At 43.0% G+C, this 25,879-nt stretch overlaps 1 protein-coding gene across 2 annotated transcripts; it reads right to left on the bottom strand.

Annotated features, from left to right (window-relative positions):
* Window positions 1-131: 131 nt before the first annotated feature.
* Window positions 132-25,879, bottom strand: atp1a3b (ATPase Na+/K+ transporting subunit alpha 3b). 2 transcript variants are annotated; one of them, XM_033640834.2, is made up of 23 exons: window positions 25,642-25,879; window positions 25,412-25,504; window positions 13,278-13,358; window positions 12,615-12,674; window positions 11,632-11,835; window positions 11,336-11,449; window positions 10,709-10,843; window positions 10,463-10,580; window positions 9,993-10,261; window positions 8,435-8,633; window positions 8,099-8,343; window positions 7,819-8,011; window positions 6,237-6,412; window positions 5,988-6,124; window positions 5,728-5,878; window positions 4,951-5,119; window positions 3,756-3,910; window positions 3,522-3,645; window positions 3,167-3,312; window positions 2,948-3,078; window positions 2,706-2,807; window positions 2,505-2,596; window positions 132-1,709 (listed from the first exon to the last, which is right to left on the bottom strand). In XM_033640834.2, exons 2-23 carry the CDS (start codon window positions 25,415-25,417, stop codon window positions 1,681-1,683), a joined length of 3,036 nt encoding a protein of 1,011 aa, XP_033496725.1. In that variant the 5' UTR covers window positions 25,418-25,504; window positions 25,642-25,879; the 3' UTR covers window positions 132-1,680. The 2 variants fall into 2 exon arrangements, with proteins under 2 accessions (XP_033496725.1, XP_033496724.1); XM_033640833.2 differs by having other exon boundaries at window positions 13,278-13,397; window positions 25,642-25,805.

Genomic DNA, 25,879 nt, shown 5'->3' with positions numbered 1-25,879 from the left:
TTTGTCATAATATGAATCCTTGATGACTGCTGCATATAAAAAGACATTTCCAAGAAAGAGCAGTAATGAAAGATAATGACTAAGTGTAGTGAGTAAAAACAGAGACAGAAAGACAGACAGACAGGTCTAGGTTGTATTAAATGTTCTAGATGTTTTATTGGTGTTGGTTTCATTTATTTGACACACATGTTCTACTAGTTGTGGTTTTTTTTCTTCTTGAATTTCAACTCTTGCAGCCATCTGAGATAGACCCAGCCTGAGACCGCTGGCCCCTTCACTGGTCTCCAACACATACATGCACACAGACCCAGGCTACAGTGGGACCTGGACCCGATCTGGAAACAGACCCCAGGAGCAGCGTCGGTCTCATCATCACCACTCACCACATCACAGCACACTGCACCACATCATACCGGCACACCTGCAGTGACAGGAACCTGAAAGCCTTGGTTGGTGTCTTGTGTCTTTTGGTAAAAACACAAACCTAAAACCCTGCTCTGCTGTTACAGTTTTAGAATAGCCTCCTGAAAAACCAGCAAAAAATAACTGAAACCAAACAAAAAAACAAAAACAAAAGGAGAGACATCTCTCTCTCTCGTGTTTTCCTATTCCATCCATATTGTTGATGATCTTCTTCATGAATGTCTCTTGAGCTGTTTTTCAACATGTTTTTTTATTGTTTCATTTAAATTCAGTATAGAATTATATAGATTTCCTAGAGCACACAGAAAGATTGAGTTGTATTTACCAACTTGGGAGTGGGGTGGGGGGGGGGGGGGGGGGGTGTACTGTAATAGTTATTAACAAGGACAATGGTTCACACAGTGCACACAAACAGAGACAAACGGGGCAGGAGGGAGGGGAGGGGAGGGATGTGAGAGACAGAGGGGGAGACAGGGGACAGGACGCCATGGGGTGTGCTTTGTTAGGCCTAAATGAGGAAAAGCAGCTCTCACGTACCCCCCCTCCCGTCTTAGAAATAAAAAAAGACAAATAAAATCATCGAAACCCCCCCTGTGCCCCACATATTAAAAAACAACAACACTGTGGCCGTTGAGAACGGAAGAGAAGGAAAATGGACGTGGCAAGAACGACAGGGAGATGACCACTCCGCTGGTCCTCCACAGACAGGAGACGGAGGCGAGAGGTGGCAGTCGAAGTGGTGTCGGCGGTGGGATCTCACTGTGTGATCTTTACATCTGTGTGTGATTGGAGGACAAGCTAAGGGTTGGCGAGGAGGGAAAGAGAGAGGGGAACGAAGGTATAGAGACAGACGAAGGGGAGAGAGAGCAGGGGAAGAATAGGGGAGGGCGAGGAGCTGGATGGCCCTTTTTTGCAGAGCATAGACACTCCCTTTGTATCCTTAGCTCATTCAAATCTACATACACAATATGCAGCTGCCGTTTGGTAGATATATTGGTTTATGTACACAGCAGTGAGAGAACACATGCAAAGAGTATCATAGGAGATGGGGAGAAAGGGGGGCGGGTCAATGTAGAAAGTTGTAAAGGTGCTTTTGCTGTTTTTAATCTTTGGGGCAGTTGTGATGAAAATTGCTTCAAAGCGGTTTTTGTCTTTAAGAGGGCGGGGCATCTGGAGGTGTGTCTTGCCAGGGATGGAGTGACAGGGGGGAGAAATAAGTGGAAGATGGAAGGGGTTTGAGCAAAGATGCTCCGTCGATCAATAGTATGTCTCCTTTTCCACCCAACCTGGAGTGCAAGAGAGAGAAAGAAAAACAGAAAAGATCATCATTAATGTTTTCACCTCATATTTTCTGAAGATTTTCTCTGAATTAGCATTTGTTAAAGGACTAGTTCAACAACTTGGGATAACACAGGAGTGCTGGACAATTTCTTGGTGCGGTGCACTGGCTTCCCTGAGTCTTGTCATTGCCAAGTTGCCAGGAAACCAATGGAGATTCCAGAAAGTTAATGCAAGCCAAGAAATAGCCCAGCACATACCGCTACAATACCATGCAACATGAAGTAATACCTACTTGTAATTTTTTCTACTATAGGGAAGAAGCCGCGGACGTTACTAAAATGATGCCGGGGGCAACTGTTTCCATTGTGTCTTGACAGAAGAGGTCAATTTTTGGCAGTTTAGACAAAAAAACTACCTGGTTATGGTCAGGAAAAGATTGCGTATGTTGCTCTGAGTAGCACAAATGCAGCTGGAAAGGCAAAGAAACGCCACAACCAGTGTTGCTGTTTGTTGGACTGGAATATGGCTCTTCTGGGTCAACCATTCACCCATTCACCTCCCCTCCCGCCCACCTTGCATGGACTTTTGTGCTCTTTCAACTACATCTGTTGCTCTGAGTGTATAATGGCATGATTGGGTTTACAATGAATTTGGTGGAAAGCCAGGTGCGTCCCCCGGCAACATTGTACTGACACCGAAGAGGTGCTGTATTTTGACACCCTGGGAGTGAGACCAGGCTGAATCACAACCTCCTTTTAAGAAACTATGGTTTAAGAGGTAATATGGACAAAAATACTAACCTCCAGGGTTCCGACGGAGGAGAAGTTTTCGAATTTCATCATAAACAAAGATGAGAAAACTATAGGGGAATGCACAAAACCACCATGTAGGCCTGTGAACAAGAGAACAATGGGGATTAAACATAATCAAGTAAACATAATATATCTTAATATCAGAGTGGGTGCATATGTATCCATGTGATATATGGTAAAGGCACTCACTTTAGAGGATACATCCTGAGTGCCACATCCATGCCTGGGCAGTAGGATAGGAAGGCAGCCAGGGCTGTCTCTTCAAACAGGCCAAAGATCAAGATCTTGTTCCTGGGTTGAGAAACACAACACATATTGAAGAGCAGAAATGCGTGCCGCCCTAATCTAGATTTACTTACAAGCAAAAAAATTAAATTACTGAAAGGACACATGTACATTTATTGTTCTCACGGCACACTTGCTGGACTCACCTCATGCCCTGCTGGAACACAGAGTTACGTCTGGTCTTGCAGATGATGACATCGGCCCACTGCACGACTACAATACTGACAAAGAAGGCTGTGTGGCATGTGAACTCCACAATCTTCCTCTGTTCGTATGTCTGAGGGCAGGAGAGGACATATGCACGGTAAGATAAACTGACAAAGCCTTAAAAACACACCTTAAACACACCAAAACAACACTCTTACCCATTGCTGCCCATAGCTGTCTTCCAGATCATTGACGGAGCGGTCGTCCCAGTTGAGTCTGATGCCGACTAGTCGACTGGGCAGGAAGCCATTTTCAGCCAAGATGACAAAGTAGGAGAAGAAGCCACCCAGAGCCTGAATCATACCTAAGGAAAAAACATACACACAGTGGCATTAAGTTAGGATTAAGTCCTCCTAAAAACATTGCAGATACATTCAAAGATAATCTGGTTGTTGTTGTATGTATGGGATAAAGTTGATTTTAACACAGAATTACTGTTGGGCAACCACGTTCAAACCTCAATCCAGATCAAAGACAATTCACAGACTAAATCAGCGGCAGCATTTCACCTACCAATTTGTCCATAGGCGATGCTGATAAGCCTCTCATTCACCAGCTTGTCCCTGAATGGGTTCCTGGGCTGACGCTTCATGATGTCGCTCTCAGCCATTTCATAAGCCAGTGAGATGGCTGGCACCTGAGGGGGAGAGGAAGAGATGTAAACTTATAGTGCATTATGACAAGTTGTATCAGACAGCGTAAAGCTGCTTGCTGTAGAAGACAGTTGAGTGTTTGATCAGCTCTCACCATGTCAGTTCCCAGGTCAATACAGAGGATGGTGATGGTTCCCAGTGGCAGGGGGATGTTGACGATGATGAACAACAGGAAGGGGGTGATCTCTGGGATGTTGCTGGTCAGGGTGTAAGCGATGGACTTCTTAAGGTTATCAAAGATCAAACGGCCTGAAGGGAGAAATACAGACAGGTTACATCACATACTAAGTCCTACTGTCTAGATCTCTGGAGCCACATCCACTAGAACCTCAACCTGAACTCTGATTTTGTGTCTGAATAATTCTTTAGCTTAGTCTGCAGAAAAAAAACGTACTTCAGTTTATCTGAAATCTATCCGTCGCTTTCTACACTAATAAACTAAGCCCTCTTTGTTGTAAGAATGCTTCTTCACAATAAATCTGATACCGTTAAAAAAACTGTTTATTTCCCTTTTAAATGGTGCCACATTTGTAAGGAACATAAATTTATGGGATGAGCAGCTGAGCTGAGTATGTGGGTTGCGCCCATGAAAAATTTCCTAAATCTTCTCTGCCACTGCCTGGAAATGGTCTTTTTGGGGTGCCGTCTTCTTGGGTAGCCCACTTCGCAGCCTGTCTCTGACATCCCCCATTATATGGAACTTGACCTTCAGTTTGCAGATGGTACTAGGGATCACTCCAAATAATGCCACTACTTGGTTTTGCAGAACACCAGCTTGAAGTTGCCCTATCCCAGAGGCCCTATCCAGATCAGTCAAACATGGCATGCCGATTCTTGGAGCAGACACCAACTGACCACTGTAGCAGGGCCCATGCTCACAGGTGCAGACAATCAGGTGACAATCAGGCACCTGACTGTCAGCACCTGGGGGTACCAGAAGCTCAAAACAAGTGTCAATAGCAACAGCAAAAAAAGCTGTTTGGCATTGCCAGAGAAGATTTGGCAAATTTTTCATAACCGCAACCCACATACTCAGCTCTGCTGCTCATCCCACAAATGCATGTTCCTTACAAATGTGGCACCATTTAAAAGGGAAATAAACAGGCTTTCCCACGGTATAAGATTTATTGCCAAGAAGCATTATCACAACAAAGAAATAATCTACCAAACACAAATCGCCTTACTTTTTGTGCTTAGTTTATGTATATATATGTATATATAGATTATCTCATTATCAACTCTTCACTGCTTTAAATGTTGTTTCAGTTTGGTCCTCTGGGTCTTCTCACCTTCTTCCACCCCTGTGACAATAGAGGCAAAGTTGTCATCCAACAAGATCATGTCTGCGGCCTGTTTGGACACATCTGAGCCGGAGATTCCCATGGCAACACCAATGTCAGCCTTTTTCAGTGCAGGAGAGTCATTCACACCATCGCCTGTCACAGCTACAATGGCACCCTGGGAGAGAAGAAGGAGGGCTGAGGTCAGATGACAGAAATAAATGGAAGATACATTTGATATATCTACCCAGGTATCATGATTTTAAGGGAGACATGCTCCTTAATACCCTTTATACATTGGACCACAAGATTTTCATTAAACAAGTCAATACTTCATGATTTCTGTTTTTGTAGTTTTGTGGATGTTTTTTTTTTACATCGTTGAATTAAACTGTCACATTTAAATGGCAATAAAATGCATTCAAATGTTACAATAAATAAATCAAATCAAATGTTATCAAATTAAACTAAAACCTGTTGGTAAATCAAATGCAAACTAACCATCTCACAGTGAACAAAAACAGTGTACACATCAGTCGGGAAATCCTCATTAAACAGATTACTGGCGCCATCTGCTGTTGTAAAAGTATATTGATCCCTATATGTCTAGTCCCTGAATGTACCCAGTGAAAAATTAAGGAAAAAAACACTGCCTTCTATTAAAACCAATAAAAAGCATAAGGACAACACTGGATTGGAGATTTGACTCATAGTTGTTCAACTCATCCCAACAGTTTTAGTGCATGAGGCATTTTTTTTAATAAAACAATTTGAAATTGCTCCTACCAGCCTCTGGCAGCCCTCTACGATGATGAGCTTCTGCTGTGGGGAGGTTCTGGCAAAGACAATTTCTGTGTGATTCCTCAGGATGTCGTCCATCTGATCCTGAGACAGATCTTTTAGGTCTGTACCATGGATCACGCATGCTTTGGCATCCCTGAACACAGACATTTAGATGTTAATGTGGGCATCATGATTTACAAACATTAACATGAATGTATGTATCTTATTTAATTTAATTTTTTTTGGCTGTGATCATTCTTTACCTGGGGTTGACCTGGCTGACGGGTATATTAAGACGAGCTGCAATATCCTCCACTGTCTCATTGCCCTCTGAGATGATGCCCACTCCCTTGGCAATGGCCTTGGCAGTGATTGGGTGATCTCCAGTGACCATGATGACCTAACAAGAGCAACAAAAGATGACATTTTATCATAAGATCTTAAGGCACTGCTATACAGAACGTTATTAAACAACACTGTAAGGAATACATTAGTTAAAAAAAAAACCTCACCTTGATACCAGCAGATCGGCATTTGCCAACAGCATCAGGCACAGCAGCACGGGGAGGGTCAATCATGGACATGAGGCCAACAAAGCAAAGGTTGTCTGTTTGGAAGTTGACATCATCTGTGTCAAAGGCAAAGCCCTTGGGGTACTGGTCCTCTGGCAGAAGCAAGTGGCAGAAACCTGCAGGGAAAAGAAATGTGTGATTTAGTGTCTGATTTTTGGTTTCTAAGAATAAACACAGATCTTCTATCCATCCCCATCTCTTACATAACTTCCAACACGTCTCCAATAGTCTTCAAGAAACTTAATTTCAATAATTCAACAGATCTTACAGGGATACAAAAGATCTTTTGAAGTGAGACGCAGCCAGTTTGGATAAGCAAACCGAATGTTGTAAATGGGGGACGAGCGAAATGTATTTTAGCCACTTTAAAAATTCCTGCCCAGACATTTTAGTTGTCTGTGTAAGCTACATTTAGCTACATGAAGCCCTCTTATCACCCGCTTGAAATCCATAATCAATGGAGAAAAACATTGCTCAGGAGCTTCTGGACTACCGCTCCCTTGATCAGTTAGTTAGTTTATGTTATTGTGTGACTTTGCATTTAAGATGTGAGCTCATATTCACAAAAGTCACACAATAACACAAAAAAAAACCGAACTGTGAAAGGCAGTGGTAGACACTGTTTTTTCTCAATGGAGTCTGGTGACTTTGACGAGAGCACAGATGTGGAACAAAAGCCATTTACAGCTGTCAGTGACAGAAAGGGCTGTCTGACAGCAAGGTAAAGCGGAAAAATATTTTCAATACAGTGGACACTTAAACTGTCTTTAATTGTTTTAGGTGAGACTCTTTTAGGTGGCCAAATTACATTCCAGCCTGCTTCTCTGAACTGGGGGCATCCCGGCTGACATCAACTGTATGTAATACACGGACTATGAATAAGCACCTCACAAAACCCCACTTCAAAAGATCCAAACTTTCCCTTTACGTTGAAAAATCTGATCTCGAGCTGTCGAAAATTTGAAAATTAAATGTCGAAAATGTCAAAATTACTAAATGCAAGTATGGGCTTGTGCTATCACTGTCGCCAACTGTCCAGTTGCTGTCCAATGAAACAAATTGGATTTGAGTGATTTAAAAACTTTTCACACTGAAAGATGTTTCTCTTTGGGTTGAGAATGTCTTTCACCTCTTATGTTACAAAGACCGTAAAAGAATAAGACAATAAGAAAAATGCTTTGTCAATAATTTGTTCTGGTTATTATATTATATTATATTATATTATATTATATTATATGGTTATTTGCGGGACAGTAGGAGCACTATAAGGGTGTGGGTCAAATATGCTATTAAGTAAGTAAATGTTTTCAGAAAGCAAAATTAACAGAATGTTGTATTATTTGTTTAATGGCAATGCATTATAGAATGGAAAATCACACTAAGCTGGAAAAGATATTTTTGACATACTCGTGACTAAATAAAAAAAAAATCTCTATTTTCTACTTTTGTACCTCTGGTCATGGTTTTACTATCCCTCCCTGTCACCCTCTTTCCCTCTGTCTCCAGTTCTATCTGTCCTTACCCAGCACTCTTTCTCCCAGTCCTCCCAGCTCCATGTATGCATTCTGGAAAGCTTCCTTCAGCTCCTCATCCATAGGTTGCTCCTTCCCTTGCAACAGGATGGTGGAGCAACGGTCCAGGATCCTCTCAGGAGCTCCCTTCATCACCAGCAGGTAGCGGTTGTCATTTGGATCCTCTGTCTCATGCACTGAGAGCTACAGGAGAACAGAAAGTTAATTTAATGTAATGTGCATATGTGGGTTGATCTTGAGGGCACAGCTATACTCCAACTGGTTCCTCACCTGGTATTTGTTGGTGGAGTTAAAGGGGATCTCAGCCACCTTCTTGTTCCTATCCCTCATCGCCCTGACTGAGCCACAGGACAGCTCGATACACTTCAGCAGAGCAGACTCTGAGGCATCACCGGCCACATCACGCTTCAGGATGGGCAGTGAGTCTTGTCCAGCTTTGAACTGAGCACGGTTACACAGACCAGCAATACGAGCCAGAGACAGCCATGTCACTGAGCTCTTGTCAAAAGAGGCACCTGGAGAAGGAACAGAGAAGAGGGTATTATTAACCTTCATGATTTCTTGTAATTAAGCCCATATTCTATTCTGTTCCTCGTCCTCACTAACCAGACTGGTCCTCGGTGGTGTCGGCCTCGTGGATTTGGTTGTCAAACCACATGTGGGCTACGGTCATCCTGTTCTGGGTCAGGGTGCCGGTCTTGTCAGAGCAGATGGTGGAGGTGGAGCCGAGGGTTTCCACAGCCTCCAAGTTCTTCACCAGGCAGTTCTTTTTAGCCATACGTTTGGCAGTCAGGGTCAGACATACCTACAGACAAATACAATTATGATGCTTAACAATTTTAATCACCACTGTGTTTGGATGTGTCACCTGAGGAGCTCTAAAATAGAATTTCTTGATGCCAAATAAAGTGAGCTCATGGCACAATTAAATAAGAAGCAATAAAGGGAATCTGTATTTTTAGAGCACCTTTCAAAATGAAAGAGAAATGCAATAAAAATAGCACCAAAGATACAGTATACTTAAAATACCTAACTAAATTTAACAAAATGGAACAAGCACTAAAATCAGCAAAAGAAACATAAAGCACAAAATAAAATGAAGAAAATGTGTTGTCATGATACCAGATTTGAAAATTTTAAACTTCAATACATCACAAGTATATAGAAAATGATACTTGATGCCTCTTTTGATACCATAGCAAAAAGAAAAAATAAGTCCCTGGGCACAAAAAAATGTGATTTTTAAAAAATGAACAACTTCACACCAGTGGTGGAAAGTAACTAAGTAGATTTAGTCAAGTACAGTACAGTACAGTTTTGAGGTATTTGTACGTCCATTTTCTGCTATTTTGTAATTCTATTCAATGACATGTCAGAGGAAAATAATGTATTTTCAACTCCACTACTCCACTAATTACTGGTAACATTGCAAATATAGATTAATAATACAAAATATAATCACACATATACTATGATGTATTAGTGTGGATAAAGATGAGACTTAGCTTGCTACCTGGCAGTGTATATAGTAAAAAAAATAGCCCCATAGTTGCACATTAAAGTGATCAAAAGTCATAATCCAATAACATTATATAGATGAGTCTGGAATGGACCATTTTAATGAGTACTTTTACTTTATTTTATATCAGATATATTTTAATGCTAATAATTTTGTAATTGAGAAAAGTTCTGAATGCAGGACTTTTACTTGTAACAGAGTATTTCTGCTCTGTGGTATTACTACTTTTACTAAAGTAAAAGCTCTGGGTAATTCTTCCACTACTGCTGAACACACACCTCCCGTCACTGATGGGTTTGGTGCTGGAAAGAATGACCTAAAAGCCACCGGTTCGGGACTATTTTTCCGCCCGTTGTTTCATCTGTGCAGCCTTGGGTTGAAAATCTGACTGTAGATATGCTTTTTTTCATAGCTCCCATTCTTCTGGTAGTATTGAATGTATAAATAATAGAGATCCTATCATTTTAAACACATGGTATTAAAAAAGTATCAAAGCATCAATACTTGTGACAACCTTATGTGTCCAAAAAAAACAACAACCAAAAACTAATGAGCAGCAACAACAGGTTGCAAATAATATACCAAAGCTAACTCAGGAGCAAGTGAAAAAATGCCAAATAAGTGTCTAATTATTTGTGTACTTACAGTGACAGTGGCCAGCAGCCCCTCAGGCACATTAGCCACAATGATTCCGATGAGGAAGATGACAGCCTCCAGCCAGGTGTAACCCAGGATGATGGCCAGAATGAAAAAGGTGACGCCCAGGAAGACAGCAACACCTGTGATGATGTGGATGAAATGCTCAATCTCTTTGGCGATGGGGGTTTTGCCGGTCTCCAGGCCAGAGGTCAGAGTAGCAATGCGACCCATGACTGTGCGGTCTCCGGTGCAGATAACAATGCCACGTGCTGTGCCTGGTTTTGGACAAAGAACAGAAATATAATGTTGTAAAATATGATCAGTACCTGTGTGATTAGTCCTATAAACAACATTTTCTCAGTTAAAATTGTATATTGCATGTTAGTCTAAGAGTAAAGTTTGTCAGGTGTGAACTTTATTACTCCAGACACACACATTAATAATAGCGTGTCATGCTGTTGTCATTTTGACCATACCTTCCACACAGTTGGTGGAGAAGAAAGCAACGTTTCGGGTCTCCAAGGGGTTGTCATGGGTACAGTCAGGTGACCTGCTCTGGGGTTCTGACTCGCCTGTTAGGGAGGAGTTATCAACCTAATGGGGGAAACAGAAAAAGTAAAACATGTTGCTGCAGATAACAAGAAACAAAAATTTAAATGTGTGTTTCTATGCATGTTTGTGTGTGTGTGTGTGTGTGTGTGTGTGTGTGTGTGTGTGTTTACCTTGCAGCCATGAGCAGAGACAACCCTGATGTCAGCAGGGATCCTGTCTCCTCCCTTCACTTCAATCAGATCTCCGGCCACCACTTCTTCAGCGTTGATCTGTACCTTCTCACCCTCACGGATCACCAATGCTTGCTGCGGGGAGATATGGGCAATGGTTGGAAAACACACGCACAGAGAAAGATGGTCTCTTTGTAGCAGAGAAGCAAAAAGCTTTTCCATCCCTTCATGTGAAAACAACCATCTGACTGAACATATGGTTTGCAAAGAATTCATCAAATGAATTTGAAATCAGAACACACACAGGATGCATGACTATTTGCAGGCCGAGAGTGGCAACCACCAGCTGTGCCACTTCCTTTGGCAATATGCAGTATTTACCCACGATATCAGTGGCGAGCAGAGATAAAGTGTGAAGACTTACATGAACAATGTCTCTGCTATGTCACATTAACTGGGTATTTACTGAATGAGCCATAATTTCTGGTGACTGCAAATTTTTTTTTTTTTTTAATTTCCTGATATTCACAGCTTTTAAAGGCTATGTGGTCAGAGTCTTCTCTCCAGAGGGAATCAAAAAGAGCTTTCAGACATAATTTGGTTTCATTTGAGCAAACACATATTTACCTGAGGCACCATGTTCTTGAAAGATTCCATGATTTTGGAGCTCTTGGCCTCTTGAAAGTATGAGAAGCAACCAGTAATGATGACGACAGCTGTGAGCACAATACCTAGGTACAACTGGAAATAGAGAGAGACAAAGTCAAACATATGTGTGTGTGTGGTCTGTGGGAAGACACTGGGTACAAGTGAGGTGTGATTTATGTCTGTGTTTCAGAGTCAGTAGTGTGACGGTTGTGTTAATGAGGCGAGTACGGGTTCAGATGTGCATATGTGTGTATGCGGGTGTGTGAATTGCTCACATTGTCTCCTGCAGGTTCATCCTCAGTGGCTGCCTGGATGGCGTAGGCCAGGAAGCAGAGGATGGCGCCGATCCACAGCAGGATAGAGAATCCACCGAAGAGCTGGCGACAGAACTTGACCCATTCTGGGGTGGTGGGAGGAGGGGTGAGAGCATTGGGACCGTCCCTGATCAGAAACTCTGCTGCCTTGGCATTGGTCAGTCCCTGGAGGGAGCGCAGAGAAATTGGGATGTGGAGTTAGCAGAGAAAGATGGGTCTGCACTGATGCAGAGCAAAGCAAAGCACATATTGTGTTTACTGCAACATGATCATTTCTACATCAATTAGTCATGGCAGCTTTGTTTTTCTTGCTTGCCTTCATGGAAAACAAAGAACATATTGATTAATTAACTGACATAGGGTCATGTTTAATAACAATAATTAAAACATTGACATACAAACTCTCACACAACTAAGTCCTATTTATCCAGTCATATGCTCTGTACTTCCCAAACACACAAATTATCACAACAAGTCTTTAAAAAGCCTGGCTTTGAAGAAAGCATAGATAAGTTTCGCTTTAAGTTCAGTTTTAAATAGTACAGTTTTAGCAAAAACTGCATGTGTTTGAGAAGTATATGACTGGACAAATAAGACGTGGATTATACTGCACCAGTTGTGTGAGAGTTTGTTAATGGATGCTTTCATATTGATTTGCTGTTGTTAGATGTGGTCCCCAATCAATCGGTTTTGTTTTCGTGTGAGAAAAGTAAAGTTTTTTCATGAATTCACTGTAACACAGCTCGACTAATAGATTTTCAAATGGCTATTCTGTGGTCGAAGTAATCCTCTAACATTCTCTTATTTCTTCAGTATGCCTTTGGAGTCCAGGGCACTGTTGGGCTGGATTGTAAAACCAATGGAAGTGTGCCACCTAGTGTCCAAATGGAGAAACAGTTTCAAACTGCAGCAGTAAATACTGAGAGAAATTATCATCAACTCACCTGGACAATGTCAGTCTGATATTTCCTGCATACTTCCTCTACGGACATCTTATGTTCTGTCTGAAAAAAGAAAACACAGAGATAATCAGTCATCTGTGTAGTCCAGGATGACTTGTAGTTGCCATGTTTTTGCATGCAAGGAAAATGTGTAGGAAATAGTCCAAATTGAAACAAGAGTTGTGCTATTGAGTAATAAACAAGAGTTTGAGCTATTTTAAAAGAAATATAATCAACAGTACAGAAGGTAATTGAAAAATTTAGTCTATGCATGCAGTTCACCTGAGAGACAAGAATGCTGGGCAGCCAGATATGGCAAACCAGGTGTCTGTTTCTTGCGCTGGGATGTGGGATCAAAGTTATCTTCTTGATAACAGGTCACCCCTCTTACCAGTAAAAAAACATTTTTTGGCTGCATGGGAAAAATTTTCCTTCTCTCCAACAGAGTTGTTGTCATTTAACTTTACTATATTCTTCAAGAGATGTTCTTCAAAAGTTGAAAATCATCCACTCACATCTCACAAATGCATCAATGATATAAAAAAATCTTTCAGAATAATTAGAGGATTTCAGCTTTTGAATGACAGCTCAAAAGTGAATTCATCTCTAACATATTTTATTCCAACATTCAGTGCCACAAATACTGAGAGAAAAGGCTTTACTTACAATGGGCACTTCCTTCTTCAGGTCATCCATGTCCTTGGTCCCCGCCCCCTTCTTCTTCTTGGGGGATCGGTCATCTTTGTCCTGTGTGGTGGCAACGCGGTAACTGTCTGACCGCCCATACTACAGACACACACACATGTTTTACACATGCCTTCCGTCTACATTAATAAGATAGTAGCCTGTGCGCCTTTGTGTATAATCTAAACTGTTGGGCTTGTACATGTACATTAACTTAAACTACACTTTGTGTCTAAAAATGCATTGTATGCATTGTTTCCTTGGGCAGAGTCTTGTCTGGCACTGTAACAGTATTTACAGTTCACTGACTGCAACAGATATAAAGCCAGCAGGCTTTATTAAATTGCCCTTGAGGTTTCTTTCTTTCACTATACAGTAAATGATGTTGTACCCTTGTGAAGTGGCCTGGTGAAGTAGCTTGTATTTCATCAATTATTCTCAGTTTATGAGGAAGATATTAGATGGAGAGGATGAATATAAAAAACTATTATCATAAGACTTATTAAACACATGAAACATAAATGCAATACCCCGGTAGCTCTGTTTGTTCTGGACAAAAACGTCTACATTAGGAGAGCACGATCACCACAAATTAAAGCATGTGCCTCCTGTCTGTTCTGCCATATCCATTTGATCTCCTCTGATCAAATAATTCTTACTCTGATGTCCAAAAACAGCCCAATGGACACATCAAAACATAATCGAGTGCAGTGGTTTAACCTATAAGCTTTAACTAATTGCTTCCTGGCCTTTTTCATGTATCTAGCAGCAAGCAGACATGAGAGAGAGAGAGAGAGAGCAGAAAAACAGAGTTTGTATACGTCAAAGGCTTTCTGATTAGATTTTAGTGTGTCCTACACTGTTAGACCCGATACATCAGAGACACTTTGATGTCAAGATCACTAAAAATTAAGTCTCAAATACATGCACGCACACATAGGCACATCAAATGTCCTCGTTGTCTTCTTTCTGCTTTACTGCACTGCCTGTTGTTCCAGGTACTCTCCCCCCTATAATTGTCCCCTCAGAAATTGGCTTATGTTGTTCGACTCGACGTGAGTGGACTATTAATAATCCCAATTTTCTCCAGCACGGCACATTGTAGTCCTTCCAGGTCTATAACTGTAACCCTAGCCTGTTGTCCGGAAGGAGAGCAGCTTGACTGCTGGGCCACATCAATACAAATGTCCCTCATCAAAGGTCAGAAGTGACATGGAGAGGCAAGAATCCCTCCCAGGAGGTGTGCATGGGTCCTGGTGGTCAGGCCCTTTACTGACATAAGCAAGTCATCAAGGAAACTGCCCATGTGGCAGATCAATACAGTTAGATACACAATGATGGTCTGATAGAGTGGAAAAGTCCAGCTGATATGGACGCCACATCATTTACACTGAATCAGACGGAGACATCAATATCTATCAACTAATAATCAGTGACAACAATCCTCTTAATGAGGGCATGTGTGTCGAAAAATGGGGTCAAAGGTTAAGTTTTCACTGATAACTTAAATTACTGAAGAGGTCCTGGCTGGGTGTTCCTTCACAGGAAATCAAAAACTAGCTGGAATTTACTGAAACAAAGTAAGCGCCCTCTAGTGGTACATTTAGGTAGTGATGTTATCAGGAGTGCAGAATGCACAGGTAACTGCTGCGGGACTACTTTGTTTGCGTCTGATATCACAGGGCAGATATGAAGAGAGAAACAAAGTGATCTGCCCTTTGACACAATGCTTAAAAGTGTGTTTGCTTAAATTCTCTAACCCAGCTTACATAGCTGTTTACAAAAGCACCAGGGAGGAAGTACTATGAATGGAGAGTCAGAGTCCCCCACAAAAACTCACACACCAAAATCACACCAGAACACACACACCTGCAGTGCGACAAAATGTGCCTGACAAGGATCAACTTGCCACTGAATTTCCCACCCAATTGTATGGCTGCTGTGGGAAACTTGTAAAATCAAGCCTCTGCCTCTGCATATTGAATTTATATGCGGTGACAAAGACCTGTCTTTCTGGTTTGTCGTCATAAAAAATACAAAAACAAGGGCTTCGTGAAACAACATGCAGATGACAGCTTCGACTAGCTTAATTGAGGAGTACGGGTTGCTCAACCGCTGCTGCTGAATGCAAAGCAAACAATGAAACATTTGTTTAAGCATGTCAGGCAGAGTAGTAGTATGTCAGTGGGAGGGAGGTGTCTGACCTGACTGCAGACACACGCACATGCAAACACACTGAGGTCTGCAACAAAGGAGCAGGTGAGCAGATCTCTTGCCGCAGTTGGGCCAGGCAGGCCTGGTGAGGCAGAGGCTGCATAGAGCAGAAACTGATGCAGTGGAAAAGTACTGCTGCTCAGCCCCTCTGAGACAGCCCTCGGATCTGTGTGCATGTGTGTGTGATTAAGAAAGAGGGTGTGCAGGGTGTGTTGGTACATACATGTATGGACATATTATTCACTGGAGATTAACTGAATGAATGATGGCGCCATATCTTTATTTGGAGAGCAAAGGTGTTGGGTAATACAGGAAGGTACAAGTTTACCCTCTCATCAGGTGTCAAATAGGGATCATAATCTCACCGATGACAAACTGGCAGGTGTGTTAGTATCAGTTTATTGGTAAAATGTTGTTATTGTGGCCACAGTTTGCCCACAGACAAAGAGGAACACTGCAAGTACAAATTAAGGGCGCATTGTCTGCTCAAAGGCACACCTGCTCTTCTGAGCATATGCACACTGAAATTAATAACATAAATATGGACACACACAGGTCTTTCTCTCCCTATCTCACACACATATACACACACACACACACACACATGCCCAGACAATAGAAGTGGTTGGTAAGGAGATGGAGAGTCGTGCCAAACAAAGCAAAATGTGGTGAAAAGTAGAGACACGCAGAGATGGATGTTAAGGGAGTGGATGACAGACACGACTGGGCACATGGAAAGGGAGACATCAGTGGGAGGTGAGAAGCAGGGACGGATAAAGAGCGAGAGAGGCAGGTGGAGAAAGGGACAGAGAGTGAGTGAGAGAGAGAAAAGCTGTTGTCACCCTTCTCTTATGCCTCTAATTAGATATTGACCAGCAGTCTTTGTCTGCTGGCTCTGTGTCAGTGTTTGACCTGCAGTGACCCCACTCTAATAGATTGCACAACCTCACTTATGGTGTGTGTGCGAGTGTCACTTTGAGCATGTGCTCTCATATGCTAATAGATTATATTCTCGCTCCAAGTGTCTGTGTGTGTCCTTGAGTGTGTGTGTGTACGGGTGTGAATGAGTACTTATCAGCGAGAGTCAAAGAGAAAAGAGAGCCTGCTGATTTATCTTGTGTCTGTGTTTACAGTATTTTAAGTATGTTAAGTGCATACCTTGCTTTGTGTGTGTGAGTGTGGAAGCCTCTCCTCTCTTCCCTCCACTCACACCCTGCTACCTGATATCATCTGCACCTACAGTATGCGGCAAACATTTTTGCCAAAAAAAAAAAACCTGACACAAGTAAAAACCTATCTACATTTAAATATTTTATTACTGTAGTAAGTTGGTGAACATCATCTGATCTCTTCTCAGTCCCTCTCTCTGTCTATTTGTCTCTGTTGTCTCCACCATAATTGTTTAATTGTTCAGCAGAGAAAGGTGAAGTGTGTCCATACACAATTTGAGTGTCCTTCATTTAGAAAAACATCAAAGTGCGCCATTGGTCTGTGTGGGTGTCCAGCTGTCTCACACAGCTCTGGGTAATGTAATGAGCCCCCTTTGTCCTGAGGAAGGAAACAGAGACTCGTGGCTGGAATTACAGACGCTTGCTCTCCCACAAGCGCACAGACAAAAAGACTGATGGACAGACATGTCTCTGACATCATAAGGAAATGGAAACATTGGATGCTCCTCTATGGATTACATACTTCAATCACTCACATCCAGTCGATGTACTAAAACCTGCCTAGAAGATCAATAATTCAATAAGGCCTATTGCTTCACGTATCTGGTTGTGCGTTTGATTTGATCATAGATGATCCTGCAGGCCTGCTCTGGCTAACAAAGCTAATCCTTGCATTTTGTCCTCATGTCAACAACTCTGATGAGCGAGTGTGTTTGGAGGGCAAGTAACCATGGTGACCGGCACGGCCATTGGCATGGTGACGAAGCTCAGCTGTGGCCTCCTAGGATCCCCTGATGCAATCCGGGACGAGTAATAATTGATGCATCTGTAATCGGACACTGCATTCACTGCTGTATAACACAGACTGATTCAAGGAATTAGTGTGTGTTTGTGTGCGCTGGTGTCTGTGTGTGTGTCTGTGTGAGCAGAGGTGAGTCATTGTGCTGGCTACAGTCCGTATGTGCAGCGTCTACACGCATTGCGGCAGAGACAGGGAGGGAGATGTAGAGTGAATGGGAGAGAGAGAGAGAGAGAGAGAGAGAGAGAGACCAAGTGATTGTGAAATAATAGGATAAACAGAAAGATAAGACATACCTCAAAACATATAGTCAGAGAAGGAAAGACCTGTCGCTCTACATTTCAGGAGCAGAGTGACAGTTAACAGAGTATTTTCTAACTTAATTGAGAACTGGACATGTTCAAGGTAGATTCTGACTTCTTACACACTATGAAACTTCATAGTTGACATAGCAATGACAAACTGAAATCAGATAATACTGCACTGTTTTGTTGCGCACATCGTGTTCCCACCCAGTGTCTTGCTTAAATTAGGAGTGGCACCTGAGAGAACTACCACATCAAGCACGTTAAGGACAACGGGTCGAGGCTTGCCCACTGATGGTGGGTTCGACTAGGACTGGCATGTTGCATTTTTTCTTCCCCTTTAATGGCACGCACAGGGACTCCTGTAAGAGGAAGAACTGATGTGCACATACAGTACACACAAATACAAAAAGCAAGATGTCGGGATATTGTGTTTCTCATCCTGTGGAGCACATATCAGGAAGTGGTTTAAAGGTGGAAGAAATACCACCCCGCTCTACCAGTTGTGCTATTTTATCGTTCGGCAACCACTACAGTATCTGTCATGCACCCACGAGTCTTCACTTCCTCTTTGTTTGGAGGCCTCAATGCGTGTTTTTCACTGTGACCATGACTGTAGAGTGTAGGGCTGTGCAAAAATATTTATATCACATTGATATCATGATATGAGACTAGATATTGTCTGAGATTTTGGATATCCTAACATTGAAAATGTTGTCTTCTTATGGTTTTAAAGGCTGTGTTATAGTAAAGTGATCTAATTTTCTGAACTTGCCATACTGTTTTAGTTGTTCTGTTATTTGCCTTTACTCACTTCCTCATTATATCAACATTACTGATGATTTTTTTTTTTTTTGAGATATTTTTGGGGGCTTTTTGCCTTTATTTAATAGGACAGCTATAGTGTGAAAGAGGAAGAGAGAGGGGGAAATGACATGCAGCAAAGGGCTGTGGGTTAGAGCTGAACCCGCAGCAGCTGTGGCTAGGACACAGCCTTTGTATGTGGGGCGCCTGCTCTAACAGGTGAGCTAGTGGTTGCCCTGATTATCATTTAGAAATCTCACTGTGTAAATATTTTGTGGTAGCACCAATGGGGTTGACCAGGAGAAAATAGTCTGACAAGTTGATCTACTTTAAACATCTAGGAAACCAACTGCCTTGAAAAAGGTATGTAAACATAACCACTAAGTTATCTTTCTTATCTATTAATCTTGAGTTATCTTTATTTTATAAGTAAATGTAACTATTAGTCTTAAGTTATCTTTACTTTAAGTACACATAAGTATTAGTCTTAAGTTACATGTCTTTAAAATAAAATATAATCATTTCTGTTGTGTTCAGGGCACATGGGAACTTACCAAATTACCAAATGTCTGAATTTAAAGTAAAGCCAATGGTGTATAATAAGATAGGAATTGTATTTCTACCTGCCTTTATAGATGACATTAGATGAATTTTGGGTCTAAACCATCTCATCCTCTCTTGTAGTCATGTAGTAGTTCAGCGAGGCTGCAGGTTGAAGGTGCTCTGTCTCCAGTTTGGCCTGCTGCTGAGCTCATTCAGGCCAAACCGTGACTGATATGGTGCCATTGTGAATGTGCATAGTTCTGAATATCAGAGAGGCCTGAGCATAGTCACAATTAAATCATTATAAATTGATGTGTGTTTTTGTATTAATAAGGCGTCCTTGATAAAACTGGATCTCCACTACACTTTGCTGTCTTTCTCTATTCTTGCTATAATTATCGCATAAAGGTTAAAAAAAATCCCTCAAAGCAACATTTAAGACACCTTAAAATACATAAATATACATAGAGACATATTTAAGTATTGCATATTAGAGTATGTACTGGTTTGTCATTTAATTTCAGCATCTGTATAAATGCTATTATGTGTGTGGTGTGTATGTGTGTGTCGTTGCATGCATGTGTGTCTCTGACCTTGCAAGGTCATTGGGCCATCTGCTGTGTGTTGCAGCAGGATGGTCAGGGCTCTGGGCCACAGTGGGGGGGATCAGGCCGTGGACCGAGGGACATAGCTGTTGGGATTAGCCGTCTGATTACTCCACTGGATTAGCCCACCGTGTGTCATCCTCTCTTTGTCTCTCTATCACTCTACTTTCAAATGCGTGAATGCAACCTCCGTATTTATCATGGGGTCCTGATGCCAAATAGTTTGGTGAATGTCTTCTCACTGTGTTGAGTTAGCGAATGGATTAGATGATTACTTTTAACAGATGATTAGGATTTGAATGCCTTGTAAAAGAGATTGTTAAGATATTTGTTTCACTTATCTGTATCAGCCTGGAGAGTGATATGAAGGCTTCTTATCTTTCTATTTAACAAAGTGAACAGGCATCAAAAGGGGGAGATTCCCGATATCTTGCATGAAGTAGAAGAAAGGGAAAAGATGGCAGAAAACTTTTCTGGTATGACAGTCCCAGCGGACGTTTCCGTACGACTGTGTGGCAGTTAAAATTAACCAAGTACACGTAATGGATGATCCAATGGAATAGTGTACGTAAATAGAAAATAAAAGGATTTTGGCTGCATAAGAGCAGTAAGAGAAAATCTTAATCTCTAAACCACATTAACCCAAAGAGACAGAGAGAGATAAACTCTCATGAGATCTCAAATCATCTGTGTCGTGCTCCCTCCAAACACTAAAATCAAACAAAAGCAAGAAACTCAACCAAACACAACCCAAACTCAAAATCCCAACTCAGGTTGTAGCTTCTCCTGCCCCCATTCCCTCTGTTCCCTCCTGTCCATCTGTCCGTCCTATCGTCATCTCCATCTGTTCATCCCATAGAGACAGTTGTGTGACTGTGTATCTTTAGGTCTGTACAATGCACTGCAATATATTTGCCCTGCGGGTTGTGTGTCTTGACATGTGCGTGTGTCCTGGTCTAGATTAGCATTGTAAATCTCAGGTTCACTGGTGCTTGTAGCAAACATGGCATCTCGACATGGTGTGAGAGAGCACCTCAGGACTCCTCTGCGGGCAGCTGGTCGCACAGAGTGGTCCAGATGTGCATGCAGCCACTGACTGCACAACTAATTCAAATATACATATAAGCACATCACGTGTTGCTTAGAGTTTCCAAACCAGGATTTGTCGTATTAAAGGTCTCGTGTGTAGGATTTAGTGGCATCTAATGTTGAGGTTGCAACATTGCAACCCACTGAAACTTCTTGTGTGTGCCAAGTGTGTATGAGAACTATGGCGGGCGATGCAAAAATGCGATGTCATGAAATCAGGGGGTGACCTCTAGCTCACCTGGTGGAGTGTGCGCCCCATTTAGACTATGTCCTTTGCACCAGTCCAGGTTCAATTCCTGCCTGCAGCCCTTTGCTGCATGTCATCCCCCCTCTCTCCCACCTTTTCTGTCTATCTACAGCTGTCCTATTATTAAAGGCAATAATGCCTGAGAAATAATCTTTCAAATAAAATGAAAATGCGAAAACACAAAGTGTTCTATCTAGAAGCCAGTGTTTGGTTTGTTCATTCTGGGCTACTGTAGAAACAGTGTGGCAAGCTCCATGGAAGAGGACCCACTCTGTATGTAGAAATAAATGGTTAATTCTAAGGGAACAAAAACACAAAAAACCTTCAATTCAGGTGACTGTACACTAATGAAAACATAGTTATGCATATTATATGCAATATCTGCCAATATATCCCTCTAAATGCTACACACTGGATCTTTAAGTGTGTCTGAATGAATAGAAAATCATTTGCAATCCACTATTCAGGAATATAATTACTGTAAATCTCATAACCACTTGTAACATTTCTCACTGAATGGCAGCACTACATGGTAGGATAACACCGTCAACGACAGTAAGGTGTAAAATAATCTGTTTGTGACTCCAACAAGAATTTGTCCATTGTGGCTGCCCAGTGTTACACTTTGTACTTTGGTGTATTCACACAGGGATGCTCACACGCACACATTTACAGTCACACACACTTCACAAACACACACACATCTCCAGGACAACACCCTGAATTAGTCATGTCGTTGTAGTCAGGCAACCTAACCCCTCTGAATTGCTCTCATTATGGGAGACCATCAACACGTTCATGTTGGAAAACTGTTAGTCAATCACTGTGGCTACTGCATCCTTGTTTTAAAGTAATGTATGAAGGAGACAGCACTGACCTTTCATTTTATTAGCATTACACAAGCTGCTACTGAGCTCACAGCTCAGGCTTTGTCCTGTTAGTCTCACACTCGCGAGGAGGCTAACTCCAGGTTTGTTTTTTTTTTGCTGAGGCACTAGAGAAATCTGGGCTCTGTCCTTCAGCAGTAGTCCCTCTAAGGGCATTGTCCTCATTAGTGGATATTTATTGATCAGAGACCTACAAAAGGCTTGAAAGGGACAATGGCGGAGCATTTCAAAGGTCGCCATATTGACCTTAATTGACCCCTACAGGCCACAGGGCAAAAAGCTCCCAGCTGGCTGTGCGATCAGAGACATTACGCATTTGATCAGATCCTGTATGGACGTGCTTTTCTATTGGTTCCTGCGACGTGTGGACAGATCAGCTGTGGTACAGTGCAGCCTATCAGCATCAGGCAGCAGGTGCAGTGGGGAGGGATGTGCAGTACTCTGCACCAAACTGAGGGCTGGGCCTCTGCAGAGGCCACACACATCCAACTCCAGAACTACCTTCCACTGACACCTTCTAACTTCTTCTCCATCACCGCACATGTCTCACTAGTGCCGATATAAAAGCTACATGTCTTTTTAGAGACATTTACATCATGACACAGGTAATTATCAAGTCTAATCAAAGTCTAATGGAGATCTCGACAGGAGCATCTCCTCAGCCATAACCACACCCCTCGTCACCAGCTTGTATGACCTTCTGACAAAGCCTCAGTGCCACTACTACACCAACATCTCTCTTAAATCCTCCCATCTCCCCGTGGGCATCACCTACACCACACCTCTCCAACCTCTCCATCACCATGCTCAGCCTTCAGTCAATGCCCCAACCAACGACATCTCTCCTCTCCCAATCCCATCTGTCTCCTGCCCCCCCCCTGATAACCAATCCCACAATGCGCAGCAAGAGGAAACAAGAGCCATGGTAATGTGAGCCTCAGGTCATTATCCTGTAAGGAGATATACAGCCAGGCAACCCCCCCCCCCCTTCATGCGCCTCCTCCAACACTTTAAATCCCTCTCTTTCTCTCTCCACACCTGCAGACCAGCCACTACTGATCTGCCCTTCATCCCTCCCTCTATCTCTCTCTCCCTCTGTCCCTCCTGCTCTCTCAGCAGTGGCACCCTCCCCCCCATCAGTGTCACGTGTCTGAAGGTGAAAACCTCCTCCTATAGTCTCATCAGCATCAGCCATGTATAGCTGCACCAATGCAGAGAGAGAGGAACAATGAGCAAGATGAGCGGCTGTGTGAGTGGAAATAACTCCAAGACATTTCTTTAGAGATGCTCTGCCAAATTCAGACTATCTTTCTCAGTGCCAGACAAAATGTGCCGGTTGTCTCTCTAGTATCCCTGACACATGCCCAAGCTTTCCTCTATAGCATCACTGCTGTCTCTAAGCCCCGTCCTTACTGCGTGGCTCCTCGTGCCAGCCTATCACAGCTCTTAACAGGGAATTTCCACACCAGAGGCCCCGCCCCCGGTTTGACGCAGAAGGCACGTATCAAGCAATGCCCCCTGCGGCCTTGGGAAAGGAAAGCTGGCAATGCCATGCACAGTGCGCCAGTGCAAATTTCCCGGAATAAAAAAGCAGAAAGAAAGAGAAGGAAGTGTAGTCGGACTCAGTATAGATATCCATCAATGACCCCATCCCTTCATCCATCTTTCCATCCACCTTCTCATTCAGGGTGACCTCAGAGCGCATCCGGTGAAAGTCAAGGAAACACCCTTCACAGATCGCCAGTGACGCTCATATTCTGTTTTATAATGCCAGTCTCTGGAGAGCTGCGGCATCTCCCTAAATGACACACCATTATTTCCACTCAGTGTCTCTCCCTCGCACTGCTTCACCGAGCTTCCACACAGCAGCAGTACATACGTAAGCACTTTTTGCACTCCCATCCCTTTTGACGCAGTGCCCACTAATGCTGCCGGGGTTAGCTTTCCCCCCCGAATCCTGCATCTTCAACGTCTCTCCCGGCAGAGAAATGTCAGATGCTTGTGTAACTGCGATGACATCGGCTTGTGCTGCCTCTAACAGCGCCTGATCTCTCTCAGCACCGCATGGTCCCTTCTGCAGCGTCATGTCACCGCATCATTCAGCAGACAGACGAGGGTCGGAGATTAAAAATTACAACTCCTTCCGCAGGATGGAGTGATGGAGAAGACGTTGCGCAATAGCTCACACCGGCAGTCGCTCCTGCGCCTTGGCATTTTCCGGGAGCGCTGTGTTTTTCCACCAGCTTCCTCTGATTCATTTGAATGACTAATAGGCTAAGTTTATCTAGATAACCAGAAACAGATCAGATGCTTTTAACGGTTTAACTGGTGCGCGCAGCAGATGGAAACTCTCATACTGACAAACTTTACTGAAACGAGAGCACATTGTGCCCCTGATGCCCTGGACGCATCGTTTCTTTAATCTGTAGTGTGTGTAAATGTGTTCACTGTTGGCGATTATCGAGTCCCCGTTATGTCACAAATTAAAGGGGAAATAAGCTGGTGAGGCGCTTATTCCCGGTAACCGCATTATGACGCATGGGTCATCGAGGGTACCGGGGATGAGACTCCTCCGCTGATGGCGTCCACTGTAAGGACGCGATGGGCTCAGCATCTCTACGGAACACCGCCAGATGCTTCTCCCGTGCCGGAGCAGACCGGAGAGGGGGCAGAGCCAGCGGGGCTCAAATCAGCTAGAGGACATGAGGGGGGCAGCGAGGGCATGGAGGAGGTCACAGTACACCATGTTCATCCATCACTGCGAAAGTCATTGAGCATATGTGTGCCTTTAAATGTAACAAAATTATTGTTATTTTTTTGACTACAGGTAAATGATGGGTGAACAGAAAAGGTTTCTAACACGTGCACCCCCCTCCCTCCCTGTCTCACCAGAGCTCTTGGTAAGAATAAACCGATTAGGCCTACCATGGCCGGCAAGGTTATAGCCCAACTAAGGCCTATCTGAGACTTCAAATACAGATGACACACTGACAACCTCTAAAACGCACACACCTGCTCCACTTGTGACACTTTGGCATCACTTTTCATCCATATCATATATCAGTGACTGTTTAAATTGACCGAGTGAACCACAGAAAAGGACGAAGCAATAAAATGTCTGTATCTCTAATGAAGTAAAACAAGTCTTATTCAAGTCAAAACCAGGCTAAAGTCAAATCAAAGTGAGCAGTTAAATGTCGCTGCTTTCTGCAGCCGCACTAGACAGGAGCTACTGACTACATCAATTTGTCGCAGTCTAGGAGACCGGGGTATAAAACACAGTTCCGCATTAGAGTCAATGTCACTCAGACAAACGGGATTTCCATAAAGGAAAACATCACATCACATCAGCCCTTTCTCGTCTGCAGTAAAATATCAGGCTACGGCTCATTTCTCAGGCCACTTCAGGTGGGCTACAACGCAGTTAAAGTAAAGTTGGAAACGTCAGTCTTACCCCCATGTTGGCGCAGTCACTGTTCTCCTCTCAGGTGATGCACGGCTTGAGAGGTGTCAGCCCCTCGCGTTGAATTATATCAAAATACCTTGCCTTGAGAAAAATAAAAGAGAATATGCTCAGTTTTTTCAGGGGTTGCTTAAATGAAAAAAAATGAAGAAGACGTCAGGGAAGTTATCTACAGATCTGGCAAAATGTTTGTCTGGCTTTAAATAAACGGTCTCTCAAACCTTCCAAATGGTTAGGCTACAATCTTTCCCCCCCTGTGAGACGTCTTTCAAATGAAATGTTGCGGTCTCAAGCGGAGCATCACGCGGGGATGCGCTTCCTTCCTTTGCTCTCTGATACTTGCGGTGAAAGACCGGCGAAACTAACGAGCCGCACTGCTACCTTTTCAGGACTCGATCTCCCTCCGCGGCTTTGCCGGTTACCGCAGTACTCCGCTGCTCGAGCCGCACCACTCCGCCA

The sequence above is a fragment of the Epinephelus lanceolatus genome, chromosome 10 (genome assembly GCF_041903045.1).
Source record: "Epinephelus lanceolatus isolate andai-2023 chromosome 10, ASM4190304v1, whole genome shotgun sequence".
Classification (NCBI taxonomy): Eukaryota; Metazoa; Chordata; class Actinopteri; order Perciformes; family Serranidae; genus Epinephelus; species Epinephelus lanceolatus.
The sequence above is the reverse complement of the archived record's forward strand: the minus strand, read 5'-3'. Positions and strand labels throughout refer to the sequence as shown.